General features: G+C 40.7%; 1 protein-coding gene across 1 annotated transcript in view; it reads right to left on the minus strand.

The window, feature by feature from the left end:
- AHCYL2 (adenosylhomocysteinase-like 2) overlaps positions 1-22780 on the minus strand; it is a 62900-nt gene that overhangs the window by 12436 nt on the left and 27684 nt on the right. Inside the window, exons 7-12 of the mRNA XM_006896045.1 lie at positions 21943-22049; positions 19510-19626; positions 16240-16303; positions 15683-15771; positions 10729-10799; positions 6691-6785 (exon numbers count right to left, since the gene is read on the minus strand). Of these exons, the coding sequence (XP_006896107.1) occupies positions 6691-6785; positions 10729-10799; positions 15683-15771; positions 16240-16303; positions 19510-19626; positions 21943-22049 (543 nt within the window). The remainder of the gene's footprint in view (positions 1-6690; positions 6786-10728; positions 10800-15682; positions 15772-16239; positions 16304-19509; positions 19627-21942; positions 22050-22780) is intronic.

Raw genomic sequence — 22780 nt, forward strand, 5'->3', positions numbered from 1 at the left:
AGCTCACCCTACCTTCTTTATTTTTTTAAGGAGTGCTTTGCTTATTTGGGGCTTCTCTCCATTTCAAATGAAAATGGAGATTGCCTTTTCCATCTCATTGAAGAATGGAATTGGTATTTGTATTGGGATTTCACTGAATGTGTAAATTGCTCTTGTTTGTACTGTCATTTTCACAATATTGAGTCTTCCTATCCATGAGCCAGGTATATTCTTCCATTTCTCCAGGTCTCTTTTTGTTTCTTGTAGTAATATTTTGTAATTTACTTTGAGTAGATCCTTTGTGCTTCTGGTTAGATTTACTCCCAATTATTTAATCTTGTGATTAGCTGTTGTGAAGGGTATTGTTTTTCTTAGCTCCAGCTCTGTATTCTCTTTGTCACTGTAGAGAAATCCAATTGATTATTGTATGTTGATCTTGTATCCTGCCACTTTGATGAATTGGTCAAATAAGTCCAGTAGTTTTCTTGCTGAGTCTTTGTGTTTTTCTAAGTATACTATCATATCATCTGCATATAGAGATAATTTTACCTCCTCTTTGCCAATTTGGATGTCTCTTATTTCCTTCTCTTGTCTTACTGTTATCGCTAAAACTTCCAATACAATATTAAACAGGAGAGGTGATAGTGGGCATCCTTGACTATTGAGAACAATATTGGCTTGCAGGTTTGCATTCTTTTTACTATGTTAAGGAAATTCTCCTCTAATCCTATTTTGTTGAGTGTTTTAATCAGAAAAGGGTGTTTTGTCAACGGCCTTTTCTGCATCAATTGACAGGCTCATGTGGTTCTTGTTCTTTGTTTTATTAATGTGATAAATTATACTGATTGTTTTTCTTATGTTGAACCATCCTTGCATACCTATTATGAATCCCACTTGGTCATGATGAATTTTTTTTTAATGTATTGCTGAATTCTATTGGCCAGGACTTTATTCAGGATTTTTACATCTATGTTCATGAGAGATACTGGCCTAAAGTTTTCTATTTTGGTGGTGTCTTTATCTGGTTTTGGTATCAAGGATATATTTGCTTCATAGAATGAGTCTGGGAGAATTCTACCTTTTTCTATTTTCTGAAATAGTTAATGTATAATTGGTGGCAGTTCTTCTTTGAATGTTTGATAAAATTCACTTGTAAAACCATCTGGTCCAGGGATTTTTTTTGGCTGGGAGTTGTTTTATTACCTTTTCAATTTCTTCTTTGTAATGGGTCTGTTCAACTGTTCAATTTCAGTTTGTGTCAGTTTAAGTTGTGCATTTCTAAGTATTTGTCCATTTCCTCTAAGATTTCATATTTGTTTGAGTATAGTTTTTCCATAATATTTCATCTTTAGCCTTTTTATTTTAGTTGGTTCTATTGTGACATTGACTTCGCTTTTTAAAAAAGGATTCACTTTACAGATCCTATAACATTAAGTACCACTGAACATTGACTAATTTAACCTTTATTTTTGAATGTGTGGTAAAATATATATAACAAATTTGCCCATTTTAGCTGTACAATTTATAACATTAACTATGTTTCACCTTGTTACGTTACCACCATTACTTAAGCTTTTCATCCTTCCCTGCAAAAGAGAAACTTAAAACCTCTTAGACATTAACGTTCAATTCTTCCCTCCTCCCAACTCCTGCTAACTACTAATAAAATTCTGTCTCTATGCATTTGCCTATTCTACATGTTTCATATAAATGGGATCATATACGTGTCTGACTTACTCAACTGTGTGGATGTACCTTATTTCAGACATCCACTTATGTGTACTGATGGAAGCTTGAGATTGACCTACGATTTGGCTCTTGTGATTAAAGTTGCAATGAACACTGGCACACAAGTTCAAGTACCCACTTGAGTTTTTGTTTTTAAATCTTTAGATTATATACCCCGGAGTGGAACTGATGGCAATATGGTAATCCTATGGTTAACTCTTTCGAGAACTATCAAGCTTTCTCACAGCAGCTGCATCATTTTATGTCACCAATAGCAATGAATGTGGGTTCCAATTTCTCCATATTTTCATTAACATTATTTTCTTCTTTTCTAATAATAGTTATCTAGTATGTGTTAAGTGGTACCTCATTTTGGTTTTTATTCAAATTTTCTAACGACTGAGAGCCCTGGTAGCACAGTTAAGCATGGGGCTACTAAGTGAAAGGATAGCAGTTCAAATCCACTAGCCGCTCCTCAAGAAACAATGTGGCAGTGAGTGTGCTCCCCCAAAGACTAAAGTCTTAGAAACCCCTGAGGCAGTTCTACTCTGCACTATAGGACCACTATGAGTTGGAAGTCGACCCTATAGCAATGGGTTTATGCAGTAATTAACAATGTTGATTATTTTTTCCTGAGCTTTCTGGCCATTAACATATCTTCTTTGGAGAAATGTTTTTTCATGTTCTCTGCCCATATTTTCCTTTTTCTCCCCTTCCTCTAATAACCATACCAGTATGAATCTCTCTGGGTATAAACCTTTCTTTTTTAAAAAAAAATATTATTTTTTGTGTATGTACCATCAACTTGGATTTGACCAGTACAGGAGGAGATTGTCCCTCCTTCTCCAGCAGCATCTGATGGATTCTAACTGCTCACTTCTGGGATTGCAGTGCAGCTTCTTGCCACTAGGCCACCAGAGCTCTCCCATATTTTTCTTTTTTAAATAAGTTTTCTTTTCATGCTGAATAATAAAATTCTACCAAATATATGGTTCCTCAATATTTTTTCCAATTCTGTAGGTCGTCTATTCACTTTCTTGATAAACTCCTTTGAAACGTATGTGTCTAACTTTGACAAAGTCCAATTTCTTTATTTTTTTTCCCTTCTGTTGCTCATGCTCTTTGTGTTACATTTGTCAAAATTAGTGAGGTAGGATCTCACTTCATTCTGAGTTATTTAACATGTAAAAAGTACTTCTGCTGTTTCCCTTTCTGGATCATTCCGTCTAGTTACACACTCTCTGCTGAGTTATGTACAGTCTGCAGGGTTTACACTTTCAGGGAGCTGTTGTACTAACCCAAAGGACACACCTCTCTGGCAGTTCAAATCCACCAACAGCTTTGCGGTAGCTTTGAGGGAGTGGGATGGGAATCTCCTCCCTTCCAATTTACAGCCTCAGAAACCTAACAGAGGGTCACTTCTGAGTCAGTAGGAATGGATCGCTACAAGTTTTTTAAATTTCTGCTAAGAGGACAATGAGCTTATGGATCTTGCTAGCAGACAATACCATGGAAGTCTGTCAGTACCTGTAGTACTAGGTAAGTACTAGATGTATTCTTAACACAACAAACAGGGTGGACCTTTTAAAATAAAATCAACCTCTTAAAACACTCCACGCTCATTCTGTTCCAACCATAATGGTCACCTTGTTTCTCAAAAAGACGAATCTTACATGACAAGGTATTTGTACTCTCTCTTCTTGAAATGTTCATAACTGAAAAATCCACATGGCTAACTCTTTCAAGGGGAGTTCTAGTCATCTAGTGGTAAAGAGCTGTGCTGAGAACCCAAAGGCATGTGGTTCGAATCTACCAGTTGCTCTGTGGCAGAAAGGTGGGCAATGTCCTCCCGTGTGATTTACTGCCTCTGTAAATGCACTGGAGGGTCAGCTATTAGTCAGTTCTGACTCGATGGCACATAAATTAAACTCAATGCAACTCACTGCCATCAAGTGGGAACTGAGTCAGAGCTGACCCTCCAGGAGGTTTTGGGAGGCTGTAAACTACATAAGAGGAGACTGCCCATCTTCCTCTCAGAGAGCAGCGGGTAGATTCAAACTACCAGGGAGGTGTCACCTTGGGATTAACTCCCTCTGGACTACGCCTTCAGAGCCCAAACTCCTTTAACGTGCTCAAAGGTCACCTTCTTAATGATGTCTATTTTCATCTCCTAAAATCACAACTCTGCACCCTGATAGCTCTGATCATACTCTACATTTCCCTGTGGTACTTTTTTTGATGCCTAATCTAAAAAAAACAACCTGACAAATATGTTTTAGAACAATCTAAAAATCCTTGTCAAAATTTATCATGTTATATTCTTCTCACGCAAATGTAAGTTCTTTGAGAGCAGGAACCTTTGTCTGTTTTGATCACTGACTGTGAGGACTCCAAGATCAGCACCTGGAACACTAATCACGCTGTGAATACCTGTGAGTTCAGGTAAAGAGCTTCCTGGCTTCTCCCACCCCCAGCTCCAATACCACAATCAGGCTGTGAATACCTGTGAGTATAAGAAGAGCTTCCTGTCTCCTCCACCCTCTCCAAGAATATTTATGTTTGGCTGCCTTGGAAGGAGAAAGCCATTTTGCTAGTTCAAGGTAGTCTAGAAATCACGAGGAAGATAACAGTACAATGTTAGGGGGAAAGGGAGGAAACTGGACTGGAGTTTAAAAACCTTCCAGGTTTTGTGCTCTAATGATCCTTCCAAACCAATGTACATAAATGAAAAATACACTTCTTCGGCTCCTCTTTGAAAATTCTCTCTCATTGCCTATAAGTTGGAATCAATCATAGCTGACCCCTCCTCCCTGCGGTGGGTTGTCAGAGGTTGTAAACTGCATGGACGGGGAATGCCCATCTCTCTATCATGGAATTAGAATAAACACTTACTGGGTAGTTAAAGCTATGTTCAATATAAGAAATCCTGGGAGGACACTAGTCACAAGGACTCAAGGAACCAAAATTGCATCTGATGGACTCAAAGGTTATATTTTTGAAGTGAGCCTAGCTGATTTGCAAAACAATGAGAATGTATTTAGAATATTCAAGTTAATTACCAAGGAAGTTCAAGGTAATAACTGCCTCACCAACTTCCATGGCATGGATCTTACTCGAGACAAAATGTGCTCCATGGTCTCATGGTCAAAAAGTGGCAGACCATGATTGAAGTTCATGTGGATGTCAAGACTACTGATGGTTATTTGCTTTGTCTGTTTTGTGTTGGTTTTACACACACACACACAGAAAGCAACAGTCAGATTTGGAAGACCTCTTATACTCAGCACCAATAGGTCTGCCAAATCCAGAAGAAAATGATGGAAATCATGACCCAAGAGGTGCAGACAAATGACTTGAAAGAGGTGTTCAATAAATTGATTCCAGACAGGCTTGGGGAAGACGCAAAAAAAAGGCTTGCCAGTCTATTTATCCTCTCCATGATGCATCTGTTAGAAAAGTAAAAATGCTGAAGAAGCCTAAGTTTGAACTGGGCTACTGGAAAGGAGACAGGTGCTAAAGTCGAACGAGCTGATGGCTATGAATCACCAGTTCAAGATTCTGTTTAAAATTCAGACTTTTAATAATTACAAATAAAAACTATTATTTGGGGGGGGAAGGATGAAATTTTTATACCTGAAAATACATGAGCTCCAAGACTGTATTCTGAGTCATTTTTATTTTATCTCAGAGCTTGTGAACAGCTCAGAGGAAAAACTCCTCCCCCACCCTCCCTTATGGCAGGGCAGGGCCTCACGTGACCACTTTCCTCTAGGCTTTTCCCATTTGGAGCCTCTCCAAGCAGATTAATCAAGGAAAAAGACAATCACATACTGGAGACCGTTTTAGAAGCCTTAATATCTTTGACCACTTAGCAGTATGACATGTAAGAGAAACGTAAAAAAAAGAAGAGCAACGAAATTATTCCCTGAAAACAAAATCTCATGGTTAGACAGAACAATGGAGCTATGCTACCCAGAAATCTCAAGGCCAGAAATAGGCTTGAGTAGGTTATTTTTCTAGCTATTTTTAATAATGGAAGAATAGAGCAGAGTCGAGAAGAGAATCTGTTTAAAACAGATATTATCCAACAGGCTCTCGAGAGATCAGTTGCTAAATACCTGGCCATGCTGACGCTCATTCAGAGAGCTCAGGGGGATGACAGCATGGTCGGCTCAGACCTGTCACCCACAGAGAAACACAGTGGTGCTGAAAAATCCCACCCAAACTTAAAGACCACAGTGAGAGCCAGAATGAGAACTACTTTGTTAAGTCGGAAAGAAATGTGTTTATTAACTATTGATTGGGCAACTTTGGGAATTGAGTGCTATATTAGATTAGAAAGTTTCCGTGTGACTGAACCCGCCCAGAGAAGCAAAGCCCCAGGTCTCACATGTTTCGAGACCTAATGCTGTTACACAAGGGCGCTGCACTGACTGGGACACCCAGTTGCTCCAGTCTGGAGAACTAAAAGGATACCTGGTCTGACAGGAGCAGAGTAAGCAACAGCTGCAGCATCTGGTAGACACAGGCAACGTTAAGCCATCCTCTCACGCTAGCCCTCAGATGTGTCTCCCTTGACTGTCCTTGACCCACCGTATTTATCTCATTTGTATGATAAAGTAAACCATTCCCAAGGTACTGACCACCATAACAAGTCATATTCACTGAATCCTTTTGCTGGTTCTGAGATTATCTAGCTCTCAACCTAAACATACCTGGGCAAGATAAAAGAGCTTACAGTGAAGGAAGTATCAGGTGTGGGTAGAAGAAAATAACTATCTGAAGTGTCAGTGAGAGGAAGAAACATCACAGTCTCCACAAGCACAGGGCACAGGGCAGTGAGGGCAGCTGTGGACACCTCTGCCAGGGCAGCCATATTTAGGGTGTCTAGTGACTGTTCTTTCCTCTTCCAAGTTATGTTTTCTTTGGAAGAAAAGAGAGACAGAGAGAAAGATCCTTCAATAATGAATTACTTGGTCTTACCACATCAATCTCTGTGTTGGAATGTCCCATGTTACAGACGATACAGCTATTCTTCATACGGTCCAAGTGCTCTCTGGTTACCACATTCTTGTTACCTTAAAAACAGAACAGAAGTTGGCAGGGAGAAAAATTCAACAATGAATGAATGGAAATTCAAAATCTCTATAAATGTTCATTAAAATTAATAAAATAAAATTTAAAGAAAAAGAATAAACAAATCTATTCTGGTTAAAAAAACAACAACACACAAAACAGAACAGAAACTAATTAAACTGGACCATTATATCACAGTATACACAACAATGAACTAAAAATGGATGGCAGACCTAAACATAGTAACTGAAACTACAAAACTCTCAGAAGACAAAGGTGTAGACCTGTGGGACCCTGGGTTAGGCAGAGGCTTCTCAGGACACGGCCCCTAAAACACAAGTGAAACCGAAGTCATTGTCCCTGTGTGGCCTCCAACATATTGAGACCTTACAGGACAGAGCGGAACTGCCCCATGGTGTGTTCAGGGCTGTGCGTCTAAGGGAACAGACACCACATCTTCGTGTGGCCAAGTGGACAGTGGATTCAAATTGCCGACCTTTCAATTGGCAATCTGGTGTTGGGAACTGAGAGGTCCCTTAAGCCACAAGTAATCAAAGGAAAATAGAGAAACTGGATTGTATAAAAAGTAGATGGTTTTGATACTACCAAGAAACTGAAGAGACAACCCATGAAATGGGGGGAAAAAAATTCTAAATTATGTATGTACAAAGGGACCTGGATGCAGAAACTAAAAAGAATTCTCATAAATAACCCAATTAGACACTGGTCAATGGTGAAACAGTATCTTTTTCAAAAGAAGACATACAACTGACAAATAAGCACGTTAAAAAAATGCTTTGCCATCTGATAGTCATTGTTGTTGTTTTGTGTCATTGAGTTGCTTGTGACTCATAGTGACACTATGTTCAACAGCTCTGAACCCTGCTCTACCCCGCGCCAACCATACTGTCTCTGACACATCTACCCTTATCACCCCAGTCCCTGAGTCAATCCACCTCAATGAGGGTCTTCTTCTCTTGCACTGTCCCTCCACCCTCCCAACCATGATGTCCCTCTCCAAGGACCTGCCTCTCCTTACAACATGTCCAAAGTATGTCAGACAAAGCTTCAGAATCCTTGACTCCATCGAGCAGCCTGCTTTCACCCTCTCTAGGATGAAAATGTTTATTCTCCTAGAAGTCCATGTTATATTCAAGAATCCTCTCCAGCACCACAGCTCAAAGGCATCAATTCTCCTTCTATCATCCTTAGTCATTGTCCAGCTTTCTGACACATAGCAAGTAACTGTGAAGACCATGGCCTGGATCAGGCACACCTTAGTCTCCAGACTGACACCATTGCTCTTCAGTACTCTGGAGGGGTTCCTGACAGCAGACTTGGGGAAATGCAAATCAAAACCACAATGAGATACCACTTCCACCCATTAGGATGGAAACAAGCAAACACCCAGACAATAACAAGTGTTGGTGAGGATATGGAGAAAGGAGAACCCCAAACACTGCTAAGGGATAGTGAAGTGCTGTGATAATTTTTAAAAACAGAGATACCATTTGACTCAGTAATTCCACGCCTAGATATTTAACCATGAAAACTGAAGAAAAAAAAATAACACACAAATTTACATTAAAACATGTCCATGAATGTTCACAGCCGCATTACACGTAACAGACAACTTTCTCTCTCCTTCTCTCAAGTCAGATCTGACTCACGGCTGACCCTCCACTGGGTTCTATACATCACACAGGAGCGAGCTCTGGTGGCTCAGTGGTAAGACGTTGTGCTGCCAAACCAAAGGCATATAGTATGCAGTTTGAGTCCACCAGCTGCTCCGGGGGAGAAAAATGGGCAATCACCTTCTGTGAGATTGACTGCCTCTGAAAACCTGCTGAAGGGCCAGCTGTGAGTTGGTTCCAACTTCACAGTACACAACAACAACACATCACACAGGAGGAGACTGCCCACCTTTCTCCGCTGCACCCACTGGGGGATTTGAACCACCAGAGAAGAAAAATGTTGTATGTATCCATATAGCGAAATAGTATTCATTCATAAGAGGGTAAGAACTACTGTACACGCTACAACGTGGGTGAACCTTGAAAACATATGCTAACTGAAAGAAACTAGTAACAAAAGTTCACATATTGAAAGGGAGCTCTGGTTGCCTCGTGATAAGAAGCTGAGCTGCAACCCCAAAGGCACACAGTTTGAATTCACCAGCTGCTCGGTGAGAGATGGATGGGTTATTTCCTCCTGTGCAGTTTACTGCCTCTGAAAAACTGCTGAAGAGTCAGCAATGTGTGGATTCCAACTCAAAGACACACAACAACATTGAAATATCCAGAATTGGAAAATCTAGAGGTAAGAAAATAAATTAGTGGTTTCCTAAGGCAGAGTGGAAGATAGATGCAGAGTTTCCTTCCGGGGTAATGAAAGTGTCAGAGAATGAGAGAGTATTGACAGGCTGTACTATTTTACCTTCAAATGAGGTAACTGTACAGTATATGAATTACATCTCAATAAAGCTATTCAAAAAGAGAGGAAGAAATGCTGATGGTTGCACAACATGGTAAATGTAATTGTACACCTGACCATGCTAAAACGGCAGATATTCCCTGTTCTGCCTGATTCAACTATGAAGAAGGTTGCTCTGGCTAAACCTTGATAACAGCAACTAGCTGTTAGGTGCCATTGAGTCAGCTCTGCTATGACAGTCACTGGCCAATCCACCTTGTTGAGGGTCTTCCTCTCTTTTGCTGACACTCTACTTTTCTAAGCATAATGTCCTTTTCCAGAGACTGGCCGCTCCTTGTAATAAGCCCAAAGCATTTGAAATAAAGTCTCATCACCCTTGCTTTTAAGGGGCACACTGGCTGCATGTCTTTCAAGCCAGATTTGTCCCTTTGGTCAGAGGAAGAGAGACTAGGGAGAAATATATTTTATCACTTTTAAAGGTAAATGAAAATATCAAATGTGAAAACTTAAGATATGGCTTCTCAAATAAAATTCTGCAAGTGAATTTATGTCCATCTCAGAGGTAACTGAGATGGGTTGTTAGCCTAAAAGTTGGATTTTCTTTTTTTCTTAGCTATGACAGTTAACCTCTCTGGTCTCCAGCTACCTTAACTGCACACACAAGGTCTTGCAAATCATCAACAATTGTGTGACTAGGAAAAGAGAAAGAGTGCTTCCCACACTGGGCAGCAAGAGGCCAGTAAGACTTAAGGCGAGCAAGAATTGAGGGAGACTGGAGTGAGACCCTAGTGGTGTGAAGACTATGGCATTGCTGTGGAGAAATTTTGGCAAGGTGTTAGTAGAGGAATCCTGAAATAAAAGCCACAGTTAAAGGTTTTTTTGCTGTTCTTGCCAGATGTTTGAAGGAGAAGCTGACTTATAACTGCTCGGAGGCAAACCTTGCTCGATGATTTGGATTTGACTGCTGAACTTAAACCAGAGCCTAGACTAATTGAGGAATTGTGCCTTGGAACTTGGGCTAACACCTGGACCTGCATTGGGTGATATTCTTTGCCTCCTCCACTCTCAAACTTAGTTTCCTAATAAACCCCATTCACAGTACACCGGCTGTGATCTGGAGTCAGCAACAAATAAACAAACCTCTTCTTGCTGTTGGTGTGACTCTACAGGCACCAGGGACTGGACAATGGGCTCTTTATCAGCTTTCTGCTCTTGGCGTGAGGGACTATGCTATTTTTACTCCTTCTGACACTTTCAGGGAGATGCTCATGGCCCTATGCCCCCATGTACCATTATTTTCTATTCTTTACACAGGTGGAAATTATCGTATAGAGATGACCTAATGGTTGATTTGTGCTTTCCAGAGACATAAAGAATGTGAAAGATTGACTAGTGTGGATTGTTATTTGTGGCTCTTATGAATGTGGTTTTTGTCTAGAACGCTGAGACATTTTTCACTTCCTGAGTGAAAGTGCTCTCAAGGGTCACCTATTTTATCTGTCATAATCATACCTGTACAGGTAATAACGATGTCCACTTGTCGGATGACCTCATTTAATTTCACCAGTCGAAATCCATCCATGCTGCAGAAATAAAACAAAAACAATTAGCTTCAACAGGTAGCTGGGGAGTCTTCTGCTACAGAACCTCAGAAGTTATTACCTAGTCTCTCTGACACCTACTTGGTCACTTCTTGATACAGCTAACCTATTTTTAAATAGTGCAAACTGTAAACCATTCCCACACTTCATGTGGGATAGAATAAAAATCTCTTTGCATTACTGGGACTTATTTTTTCTTGATAGTAGGGATTATTGTGAAATTGAATTTCTAAAAGTACCCCTTTGCCATTGAATCTACTTCTCCAATCACTCTCCCCAAGATAATGAAGGATTTTCTGAATGGCAAAAGCCTAAGTATTTCTTTCTTGGTCTCTTCTGTTACTTGAATTCCTCTGCCGTAATTAACATCATGTGCATTCTGAGTGAAACTCTTCGGACTCATGGTGTCATTTTCTTCTGGCCAGCTCTCTGTTTTTCTTACACTGGTATTTTGTAGAATTCTCCCATGACATTTTTCTCCATTTTTGTATTATCTTCTGTTACGCTGGCTGCAATGGTTACCTATAGGTGGATGAGCCACACACTTATATCTTTCGCTTAGAACTCTCTGAAGCTTCAGAGAAGCTGGATGGATCTATTCGATCACATTATCCAATACGTGTCCTCGTGAATGTCCCACAGGATCTCAATCTTATTTATTAGAAAATAAACTCATCCTTTCTACAAAGATGGTGCCGAAAGCAAAGAAGGAAGGCCCTGCCCCTCCCAAAACGGAAGCCAAAGCAAAGGCATTACAGGCCAAGAAGGCATCCTGAAGGACATCCACAGCCCCCAAAAAAAGATCCACACGTCACCCACCTTCCGGTGGCCTAAGATGCTGAGACTTGAAGGCAGCCCAAATACCCTCGAAGAGCACCCTCAGAAGCTTGACCACTATGCCATCATCAGATTTCCCCTAACCAATGAGTCAGCCATGAAGAAGATAGAAGATAACAACACACTTGAGTTCATTGTGGATGTCAAGGCCAACAAGCACCAAATTAAACAAACTGTAAAGAAGCTCTATGACACTGATGTGACCGGAAGGAGAGAAGAAGGCCTATGTTCGACTTGCTCCTGATTATGATGCTTTGGATGTTGCCAACAAAATTGGGATCATCTAAACTGAGTCCAGCTGGCAAATTCTAAATACAAATTTTTCTCACAAAAAGAAAAGAAACTGTCCTTTATACCTCTCCATACCAGTTTCTTCTTCTAAGATTCCTACCTTGATTAAAAGAATCACTATCCACCAAAATAAGTTGGATATACTAGCTTGCTCCCTCCCTCTAATTAATTTGTCTTCAAATCTGGTTGACTCTTCTTCCTCAGTGCCTTAAATCCCCTAGAATCTTCCCTCCTCTCTTCTCCATCACTGCTGCCCTTCCTTTGTGAAATTTAAGTCTGATTACTTCTTGCCTAAAAGTGCGCATTTCCTCTAGTTTCACATCTGTAATTCATTCTGTAATTTCCCTAAATGCAATTCAGATTTTCCCACTCTTTTGTTTAAAATACATTCATGATATTGCATATAATCAAGAACTGTTGACATCAAAGGAAGAAGCTATACTGAAGGCAATGGAAGGGGGGGATAAAGGCTCCAAAATACCAATTCAAAGGCACAACACCTATTTAAATGTTTCAACTAACTGGTACAATGTTAGAAGTCCTTACTCATATATGCTAAGAAATGTGGAAGAGAGCTGCCTGGTAACTGAATAGAAGAGATCAATTATCTATGCTTATGTGAAAGAAAGACCCAACAGAAAGCAAAAATTATAAAAAAAAATATAATCGGTATTATTTTACAGACACAAGTAAAATTTTGCTAAAGATAATTTGAAAATAGTTGTAGCAGAACATTAAAAGAGAATTGCAAGAAAAGAATGTGTAAAGAGAGAGAGCACTTTAGATCAGCTGGATTTTGATTGAAAGCAGAGGATACCAGACGGCTGTTTACCTGTCTTTTATTGACCATGCAAACATATTTGACTATGTGTATCATAACAAATTATGGGTAACACTGTAAAGAATGGAAATTTCAGAACACTTAAATGTGTTCATGTGGAATTTGTACATAGACCAAAAGGCAGTTAGCAGGTATTCACACAGAACAAGGGAATTTTATGTGGTCTAAAATCATAAATGTGTTGTGTGCCAATATTGTATCATTTCATTATATTTATTCAAGCTGAATACTGAGCAAACAATCTGAGAAAGCTGGAAATAAGCAGAACATGGTATCAGGATTAGAGGATTAGAGACTCATTAACCACCTGTAAGATGCAGAGGACTTGCAAAAAAGGAAGCCGACTAAAGCACTTACTGAAGATTAAAGATCACAGCCTTCATTATAGATTACACCTCAACACAAAGAAACCAGTCCTCACAAATGGAGCAATAAGTGACATCTTAATAAATAGGAAAAATGTTAAAGTTGTCAATAAAAATAGTTTCTTTTACTTGGACCCATAATCAACCCCCTTGGAAGCAGTTGAGAAGTCTTGTTGAATTGGGCAATTCCACTGCAAAAGACTTCTTTAAAATGTTTAAAAGTAAAGATGTCGGAGCTCTGGTGGCCTAGTGGCAAGAAGCTGCACTTCAATCCAAGAGGTATGTGGTTCAAATCCACCAGATGTTCTGCTGAAGAAGGAGGGGCAATCTCCTCCTGTAGCAGTCAGATCTGATTTGACAGCGCACACACACACACAGAGTAAAAGTAAAGGTGTCACTGTGAAGGTATGTCTGACTCAACTGTGAAGGTATGTCTGACTCAAGTCATTCAATTGTCTCATATGTGTGTGAAAGCTGGATGATGAAGAAGGAAGACCAAAGAACAGACACACTGAAATTGTGGGGCTGATGACGAATACTCAACATCCCACGGTCTACCCGAATGAACAAGTCTTTCTTGGAAGAAGTACAGTCTGAATGCTTTTTAGAAGGATGGCAAGAGTTGGCCATGTTCTCAGGAATGGTCAGTTCCTGGAGAAGAATGTCACACTTGATAAAGCGGAGGGTCAATGAGGAAGACGACACTCAAGAAAACGGGTTGACAAGGGGCTGCAGCAACGGGCTCAGCCAGCAATGGCTGTGAGGACGGCACAGGAGTGTTTGCATTCTGCTGTACGTAAGGTTCCTATGAGCTGGAATGCAGCTGCTGGCATCGAACGTGCTTCCTAGGGAGCTCTGGTGGCTTGGTGGTAAGAAGTTGCACTGTCACCCTAAAGGCATGTGGTTTGAATTTGTAAGCTGCTCTGCAGGAGAAAGATGGGCAGTCTCCTCTCATGTCATTTACTGCGTCTGAAAACCCACAGGGGGGTCAGCTAGGAGTCAGTTCTGACTAGGAGGTACACAACAGCAACAACAACAACATGATGTTTCCTGTCTCAGACGTTATCACTCCTCCAAATTTATTCTGTCAGCCAGGTATGTTAAAATACTCGCACTGCTTTTTAAATACACCAAGCTCTCTCTGTCCTCTGTGGCCATGCGCATGCTCCTGTTGCCTGGAATACATTCCCAAACTAAGAAAACACACAAGTTTCAAGACTCAGCAGCACTGACACCTCTTCCTGTTCAGCCCCTTTCCTCCTCAGCTGCGTCTCCTCTGTGCTTCTGTGGAAGCGTGCTGTCTGCCACCGTCACAGTACGTACTACACTGCACAGCGGTTGCTGCGCATGTGCTTTGAGAAGCAGAGGCCTTATTCCTCCTCGGCACGTAGCACAGTGTCTGGTAATAAATAGGAAGTGACTGGTCATGCTTCAAGAGGATTTGAACAGTATCTAAATCAGTATCTAATTTGTGCCGTATTAAAGCATGCTCAGGTTTTTGTAATGATCCCCTAGAGTACTTGAAGGGGAACAGTTGCCAGCGTGTGGTAGAGTCCTGACCCAGAAAAAGCCACCAAATCTGCTGGGGAGAGCTGTGTGTTATAGCTAAGACATATAGAAGAGGAGACAGGAAAAGGGTTGTGATCAACTGTTTACACCAGGCTTTACTCTATCCAGGGTTAATTAACAGTATGGAACAGATGTGTTTGTCATTCAGGTTACAGACAGGGGGACTCTGCAACAGTTTTCAAAGACAGTGGTACTTCCTGTCTGCTGAGGAGTTCACAGACCATCTTAGTTACTGCCACCACGTAGCGTCTGTTATACGGCAGCAGCTCTGTACTTTACATAATTATTACATAATGCTTGAACTTTTGGAGTGCTGAAGTAGGAGTGATTATCCAGATGAGAAAGAGGAGGCTTGTAGAAGTTAGAGTGTTTCCCTAAGTTCCTCTGACATGCACACTTCCTGTCAGCAAAGGAACAGTGCACTCGGAAAATCCTCCAAACTGGCTCTGCAAACACTTGACTGCAGATATACTAACAACTGTTTTGTTTTTTAACTTTTAATTCTGGAATAATTTCAAACTTCAGAATCATAAGACTAGTACGAAGGAGTGCCATTCACCCTACCTCAGATTCACCAGGTTCTCCCGTTACTTTGGCTTTGTCAGCTGTGTCCTCACAGTAAGGTTCTGGCACTTAGAGGAGGAACAGCACTAAGGGACCTTGGTCAGGGCCACGCCTCACAAAGCATTTGATGTCAGCTTAGTTCTTTGTAGGCACTGTTTTAAAAGGGGCAAGGATTCCATATTCTTCTCCGGCTCAACGCTTCACTGTTGTTAAGGAATTCCACATGCTATCTTAGAGCAGAGCTCCTTCCCCTTTGCAAGACAGGAGCATGTGGTTACTGGCAGCCCCCTCAGGCTCTGGGCCTCTGAGATAAGACGTGGCATCACCAGGCAGCAGCAGCCCCAGGGTCATGTGAGGTGCTGGAGTCAGGGAGGACTACGTCTCCTCTGCGTGCTTACCAGGCTTGCAGGGCACAGATGGGGTCGATCTCAGTGACATACACAATGGAGCCCATGGCTTTCAGAGCGGCACAACACCCTTTGCCCACCTGAAGAGGGAGAGAGCAGACATCACAAGAGAAGGCAACAAGAAAACCGATTTTCAAAGCCTCTGCTAAAGAGCACCCCCACACCCTGCTCCCGCCCCCAAGAGGAGTTTCACTGAATAGATTCATGCTTGGGGAAAAGAAGGAAAACAAATGAATGCAGCTCAAAAACAAACGCCTGGCCACTGCTTAGCACAATCGTGTGCACAAACACCCACGCTCACGATTTGTAATCAAAACACAAGCTAAAAGAACATCACAAAGTGGTACTGGAGCAAGTCAGAAAAGCGGCTTAGGGAAAAATGGCAAAAGTACAAAGGAAAAAGAAGACCGTGTTATAACCAGAGGGCCTCCAAAGTTTGTTTTCTTATCTAAAGTCTTAAATAAAACTATTCTTATGTGAATAAAAAAAACCTCTCAAGTATTTCAGCAAAATACACTTTAATTGTTAAGTGAAAAGTTAGATATTACCTCTCCATAGCCACAGACCACCACCTGCTTTCCACCAAACATCATGTCTGTTGTTCTTTTAAGTCTAGGGCAAGGGGGAAAAAACCCATTAAATCAGGAAACAACCACATTGTTTCTTTGCTTAGCTTAGACTGGGTACCTTTGTTTTCACAGGGCTTTTCCATTTTGAAAGAAAGTGGTGAAGTTCAACTTAGCAAGCTTTTCCCTCACGGCTGGTGCTTTTGGTGTATCTAAAATCCAAGGTCATTCAGATTTTCTCTTATGTGACCTTTTGTAAGTTTTATAGTTTTGCTTCTTAGAGTTACTGGTTCTATGGTCCATTCTGAGGTAGTGTTTTGTGAAAGACGTTAAGCCCTGGGCCTACACTCTTGAGGCGTGTGGACATCCAGTTGTTCTAGCACCACTGTTGAAAAGACTATTCTTTTTTTTTTAATATTTTTTTAATTTTATTTTTATTATTTTTGTGTGTGTACCGTCAAATCGGATCTGACTGGTACAGGAGGAGATTGTCCCTCCTTCTCCAGCAGAGTATCTGGTGGATTCGAACCGCTCTCCTCTGGGATTGCAGTGCAACTTCTTGCCACTAGGCCACCAGAGGTCACTCGAAAAGACTATTCTTTCTTTATTAAATTGCTTTCGCTCTTTGCTCAAAGATGACTTACTCACTCACTCCTGTCTGACTCACAGCTGACCCTCCAGCAGGTTTTATGTGAAGGCAAAACAGGAGACTGCCCAGCCTTCTTCTGTGGAGCCGCGGGTGAATTCAAACCATGTGCCTTTGGGTTGGCAGTGCAACTCCTCACCCACTAGGCCACCAGAGATCCCTAATCAGTTGAATGTATTTGTGTGGGTCAATTTCTGGACTCTCTATTCTGTCCCACTGACTTACTTGTCTATTAATTAGAAAGTTTTTCACTATCTTACAGTATCAATGAGCCCTTAACTACTAAATGGGTTTCTAGTTGGAAACTGATCTTTTTATTTTAATTTGACCGTAGCCCCTGGTTTCACACATCATTCATACCTATCTGGATCCTACTTCTTTGACATTAAAGACTATTCCTTACTCGGAGGATAAGTTTTGCTTAGAAGGAACGTTGTCCATTTTTATGAACTAGGAAGGACACCTCTATCCATCTCTGGTGGCTTAGTGGTAAAGAGCTGGGTTGCCAAACAAAAGGCAACTGGTTCGAATCCACTAGCAGCTCTGCGGCATAAAGATGGGCAATTTTCTCCTTTATGATTTATAGACTCTGAAAATCCATTGGAGGGCAGCTATGAGTCGGTTCTGACTCAATGGTACACATCAATAACAAGAACACATCTTTCACTGAACTGAGCAGGAACAGATTTAGGTCACAGATGTGATGATAAGTAAAGTCTGAAAGACAACTGGGGATGAGTAGTTTAAAGGTGCTCTGGTGGCCTAGTGGTAAGAAGCTGCGTGCTGCCAATCCAGAGGCAGGTGGCTTGAATCCACCAGCTGCTCTATGGGAGAAATATAGGCAGTCTCCTCCTGTGTGATTAATAGCTTCTGAAAACCAGCTGGAAGGTCAACCTGCTGATTCTGACTTGACAATACATAAGAACAAATATTTCAATGAAAATATACCCAGATGACTATTCATTCTATCAGGCTCAATGCTACTTATCACATTAACACTTGTATGTGGAGAGAACCCACAGCTATCCTAAGGACAAGCCATAGGCAGGTCAAAGGGCTGCAAAGATATGTAAATGTCTAGTCCCCCTGATAATACGTTTAACAACAATTAGAATCTGCAGTGAAGATCCTCTGAGTGAAAAGATTCAAAGTTAGATTTATCGGACTCAACCCATTATACAGGGTTCTATAAAGAAGGGCAAGGAAACCAATGCTGAGCAATAGGACCAATACCTAATCCAACTTAATTCTCGTCATAACTCTGTAATGTAGGTTTTACTGTCAGCATGGTACACTGAGGAAATAGGCCTGTGGTCAAGAATGATAGAGCCAGTATGATAGGCTAGTTCTGGCACGTGCCACTCTAGAGAGTATTTGGGTCCAGACTGGTTGGTACTGTGACCCATAGGCCTTTTCCACTGACCTTTACATGATAAAAACCATTTGACAAAAAAGTGGTATCTGAAGCAAATGTAGTAATTTTCCATAGAGAATTAATGAGGGGTTTTTTTTAATTAGTTTTTTTAAAGCAAGAAATGAAGGATTGTTGTGATGTAAGTGTGAGAACAGAATATGGGCATGGAAAAACATCTAGTTGTATCGAAATTGTTGTTGTTATGTGCCTACAAGTCAAATGTCTCCTAATAACCCTATGCAAAATAGCTCTGAACCCTGTCCTATCCCGAGTCAGTCTCACTGACTCTAACACACCTACTCTCATTACCCCAGTGATGAGTCAATCCATCTCAGCCAGGATCTTCCTCTCTAGCACTGTCTCTCCACCATTCCAAGCATAATGTGCCTCTCCAAGGACTGGTCCCTCCATACAACATGCCCAAAGTTTGTCAGACAGAGCTTCAAAATCTTGCTTCCAGGGAGCAAGTTTGTTTTACACTCTATCTAGGGCAGACCTGTTTGTTTTCTTGGTAGTCCCTGAAATATTTAATATTCTTCTCCAGCACCACAGCTCAAAGGCATTGATTCTTCTTCTGTCATCCTTAGTCACTGTCCAGCTCTCTGATATATAGCAAGTAATTGCAAAGACTATGGCCTGGATCAGATGCACCTTAGTCTCTAGACTTTAGTGTCTAGACTGACACTGTCGTTCTTCAGCACTCTGGAGAGGTCCCCGACAACAGATTTTCTCAATACAATCCATCTTTTTGATTTCCTGACTGCTGGTGCCAAGATATCTCCAAGCAGATTTACATCTTATATCTAAGTAGATTCTGTCAAACTGGCAGTCCTTATGGTTCTAAAAAATTAGAAATGTCTCTTGGAATTGACTGCCAACCACAAAAGTCCAGATGGCCAGAAAATTATATGATAGTTGAAGCTGACAAACTAACTACATGACCTGGAATTAGGACTACCTGACACCTTTTCCCAGACCATCAAGATTTCCTTATTTATACTGACTTTGTTACTGACCTGAAGTTCTGATAGGGTCACAACAGAAAAGAGCTAGTCTGGTTCTTAGGTGAAACAGATTTGCCTGTAACTGCGATGACAACATTCAGTTGCTCCGAATTATAAAATATTAGATGTGATGTGGTGATAAACCCAACTCACTATCTCAAGTTCAGTACAAAGATAACAAAACATACCCATCAAGAATTGATTCACGGCAACAGTAGAGGTTGTCAAATTTTTGTTTGGTGACTGAGTCATTGACGTTCATTGCTGGAACACACAGTTTCCCAGCCTTGGACAGCTGGTACAGCCTGAGGACAAGGGAGGCCAAGAAGAACGTAAGACAGGAAGAAACTGAATCAGGTTATATCAAATCACAAAGACATGTTGGTCGGGCATGACACATGAGGTATGAGGCAATGACCAGGCTTGCATGTGAGCACAGAGCAATACAGATTCTCTTTCTAGAGCTCAAAACACAACTTGTAAAGAAAGAATTTAATCCAAAGACATGTGTAGAAAATTCCTGACCTATCTTCAAATTTTAAGGACTTAAATTTAAAATTTTAAACTGTATCAGACTGATAGCTTTTTAATTATAAGAGTCTAAAGACTATTTTTAAAATCATGTATAATCTCACCACTCAAATTTATTTTCAAATAGTTTTAATTTTATAATCTCAATTCACACACACACACACACAAATACATACAACTATTTTCCCAGATTTTATGTAGAACTCATTAATACATTTTGATGGCTGAATAAGAGACCTCATTTATTTAACTTTTCTTCCTTCTCTCTTGGGCTGTTTATAACACTGCAATAGTTTCATGCTCTAGTATTGTTTGTCTTTAGGAACAATGTTAGTCAATTCCAATGCCATTTTTCATTTACTGGACCAAAATGTAGTGAAAGTGAACTACGTGCATGTGTGAAGACTGTTGTTAGGTGCTGTCAAGTTGTCCAGGACTCACAGCACCTTTACGCACAACAGGTCAGAACCTTGCCCTCTCTTGTGTCATCCTCACAATCTCCAAACATGCTTGAGCCCACCGTTCCCGTCACTGCTCAACCCATCTTATTGAGGGTCTTCTCCTTCACTAACCCTCTCTTTCCCGGCATGATATAATTTCCCAAGGACTGAGTCCTCCTGAGAACATGCCCAGAGTATGTGAGACGAAGTTGCATCCTTGCCTCTAAGGAGCACCCTAATTATACCTCCTCCAAGGCAGATTCGTTTATTCTTTCGTTAGCCCATGGTGTATATTCAATAGTACTCCACAACACCATAATTCACAGGCATAGATTCTTCTTTGGTCCTTCTTAACCACTGTTCAACTTTCCAATGTATAGGATGCAACTGAAAATACCATGGCTTGGATCAGGTGCACCTTAGTCTTTAAACAGAGATCCTTGCCCTTTGGCACGTTGGAGAGATTGATGACAGTTGATTATCCCAATGCAACGTGTGCCAGGATGAACATGATTATTTACAGAGTTATGATGAAAATAGTGTTCTCAAGCAGGAAGCCACTGGAACTGAGGATGGTCCAATTACGGGTTTTAGAGGATGAAGCAAGCACTGTAAGACATTTACTGAGCCTCATCACCGAGAGTAAATGCTAATAGTGATAATAAAAAACCCTTCACATACTCAATTATTTTCTTTTAAGGGAGAGATGTTCTACCTTCATGTGACAACTCCTAAAATACCCGCAACATAGGGGCATACGAATTTTAATCTCTATCTTGCCAGAACTAGGTATTAAATTAATTATCTCACCAACTCAGATATAAAATGTTAGGTCAAAATGAATTTAGAATATGTATTTAGACAACATCTGATAAATGAGGACATTTCTACCAAGTTACTGGGTAAAAGAACGGCGGGAATCTAGACTGAAAAACGAGTTCAAATAACCAACTGAGTCAACTGAAAACGGCAACGAGGTGTTTTATTCATTCAGCAGCCATTCTTATCTGGGAGCCTGAAGCTCTGGTCTAACACAGTTGCATGTGCTTACTTATTTATTCTTTTCTAGGAGTTTGGAGCTCTAGTCTAACATCGTTGCATGTATTAAAAATAAAGTAATATATTGAAATTGTGACAGTGCCTTAGCCAGAATTTTCTTCTCTCGGACTTTTATACTTTCAGTTCTTTACGAGTGAAAAATAGTAACCAGAAATGATTCCAGTTTTACTCTGGGAACAACTTGTCATTTCAGAGACAGAACCCAAGTCCTTATGTCTATGTAATGTACATCCTACCAGGGCGCAGACTTTCCTCTGCTTCGTCTATTATAATCCCTAGCACTAGAGTAGTTCTTGGCTCACTATATTCAAAATATTGGGTTAAAAATTAACTAGTCCAAAAAGGAAAAGTAGTCTTTGCATTACAACAACCATAAAACATGAGGACTCCCTGTCACCCCAACTCTCCTCTTGGTTCTTTTAGGTTGTATTATTTAGGTTGTATAATTTCACAAAAAGAAAATTGTACAGACTCAGATCTAGTTTCATCATGACAGGTTCCAATTCTTGGCCTGATGTGTTAAATAGGTAAAGGATTATAAAATATGCATCCAGGTTGCATACAACAAGGTATGACTGTGTCAGCTCTTACCTGTGGACTCCAGTAACACTCTCCTCTACGATGCCCTTGATCTTCTTAAACATATTGGGATACTTCTTATAAATCCAGTGAGTAAGATCCCCTCCATCATCCAAGATCTGCAATAATAAACATCAATAAAGTAATTCATTTTTCTGGCCGTTCAAAGCTCTCAGTGGTTCTCTGGGTCTTTTACCTCAACTTGTAATGACCACAGGACAGGCGCTGCATTTCCTGTATGGTTGTGGTAACACCAGAACCTACCAGGAGTCATTGTACTGAAGCAAAAGACAGTGAGGGAGTGAAAGTCCAGTTATGATTCTTACAGCCAAATACCCTTCCCGCATGACGTATTTCTCACCACACACAGTAACCTAACCAAGGAATGTCTTAGAGATTAAGAGCTTGAGTGGTTATCTAGACTACTAACTCATGGAAGCACTATAGATAGATAGTAAGAAAGGCTGACCCTTAGCAGATTTCTGCTGTTTTAACTATAGACTATACTGCCATCAGTAAAGGGTTAATTTAAAGATCAGATAACGCATGTCCCTCTCAGAATTATGGTTTGTGAAATGGCATTTCCTAATCCGGTACTCCTCCTAGAGTACAGCCCCAGAATCTCAGGCAGCACTGTAGGATTTTGCCTGACTCAGCCTTACACGCTGTATAAACCAAATGAAAAATAACTGGGAAATCGCAGCATGTAGGTGTGCCAGTGTGCCTCTGAACAGCTCATCACTATTTCAGCCTGGGATTAAAGATAAAAACAAGGCTGTGCCCACTGGAGCTTCCACCATCAGAGGACAGCTTCGGAGGCAGAAATGAGCGAAAGGAGGACCAGACTGTG

The sequence above is a fragment of the Elephantulus edwardii genome, unplaced genomic scaffold (genome assembly GCF_000299155.1).
Source record: "Elephantulus edwardii isolate Elephantulus edwardi_28Jun2011 unplaced genomic scaffold, EleEdw1.0 scaffold00181, whole genome shotgun sequence".
In the NCBI taxonomy this organism is placed as follows: domain Eukaryota; kingdom Metazoa; phylum Chordata; class Mammalia; order Macroscelidea; family Macroscelididae; genus Elephantulus; species Elephantulus edwardii.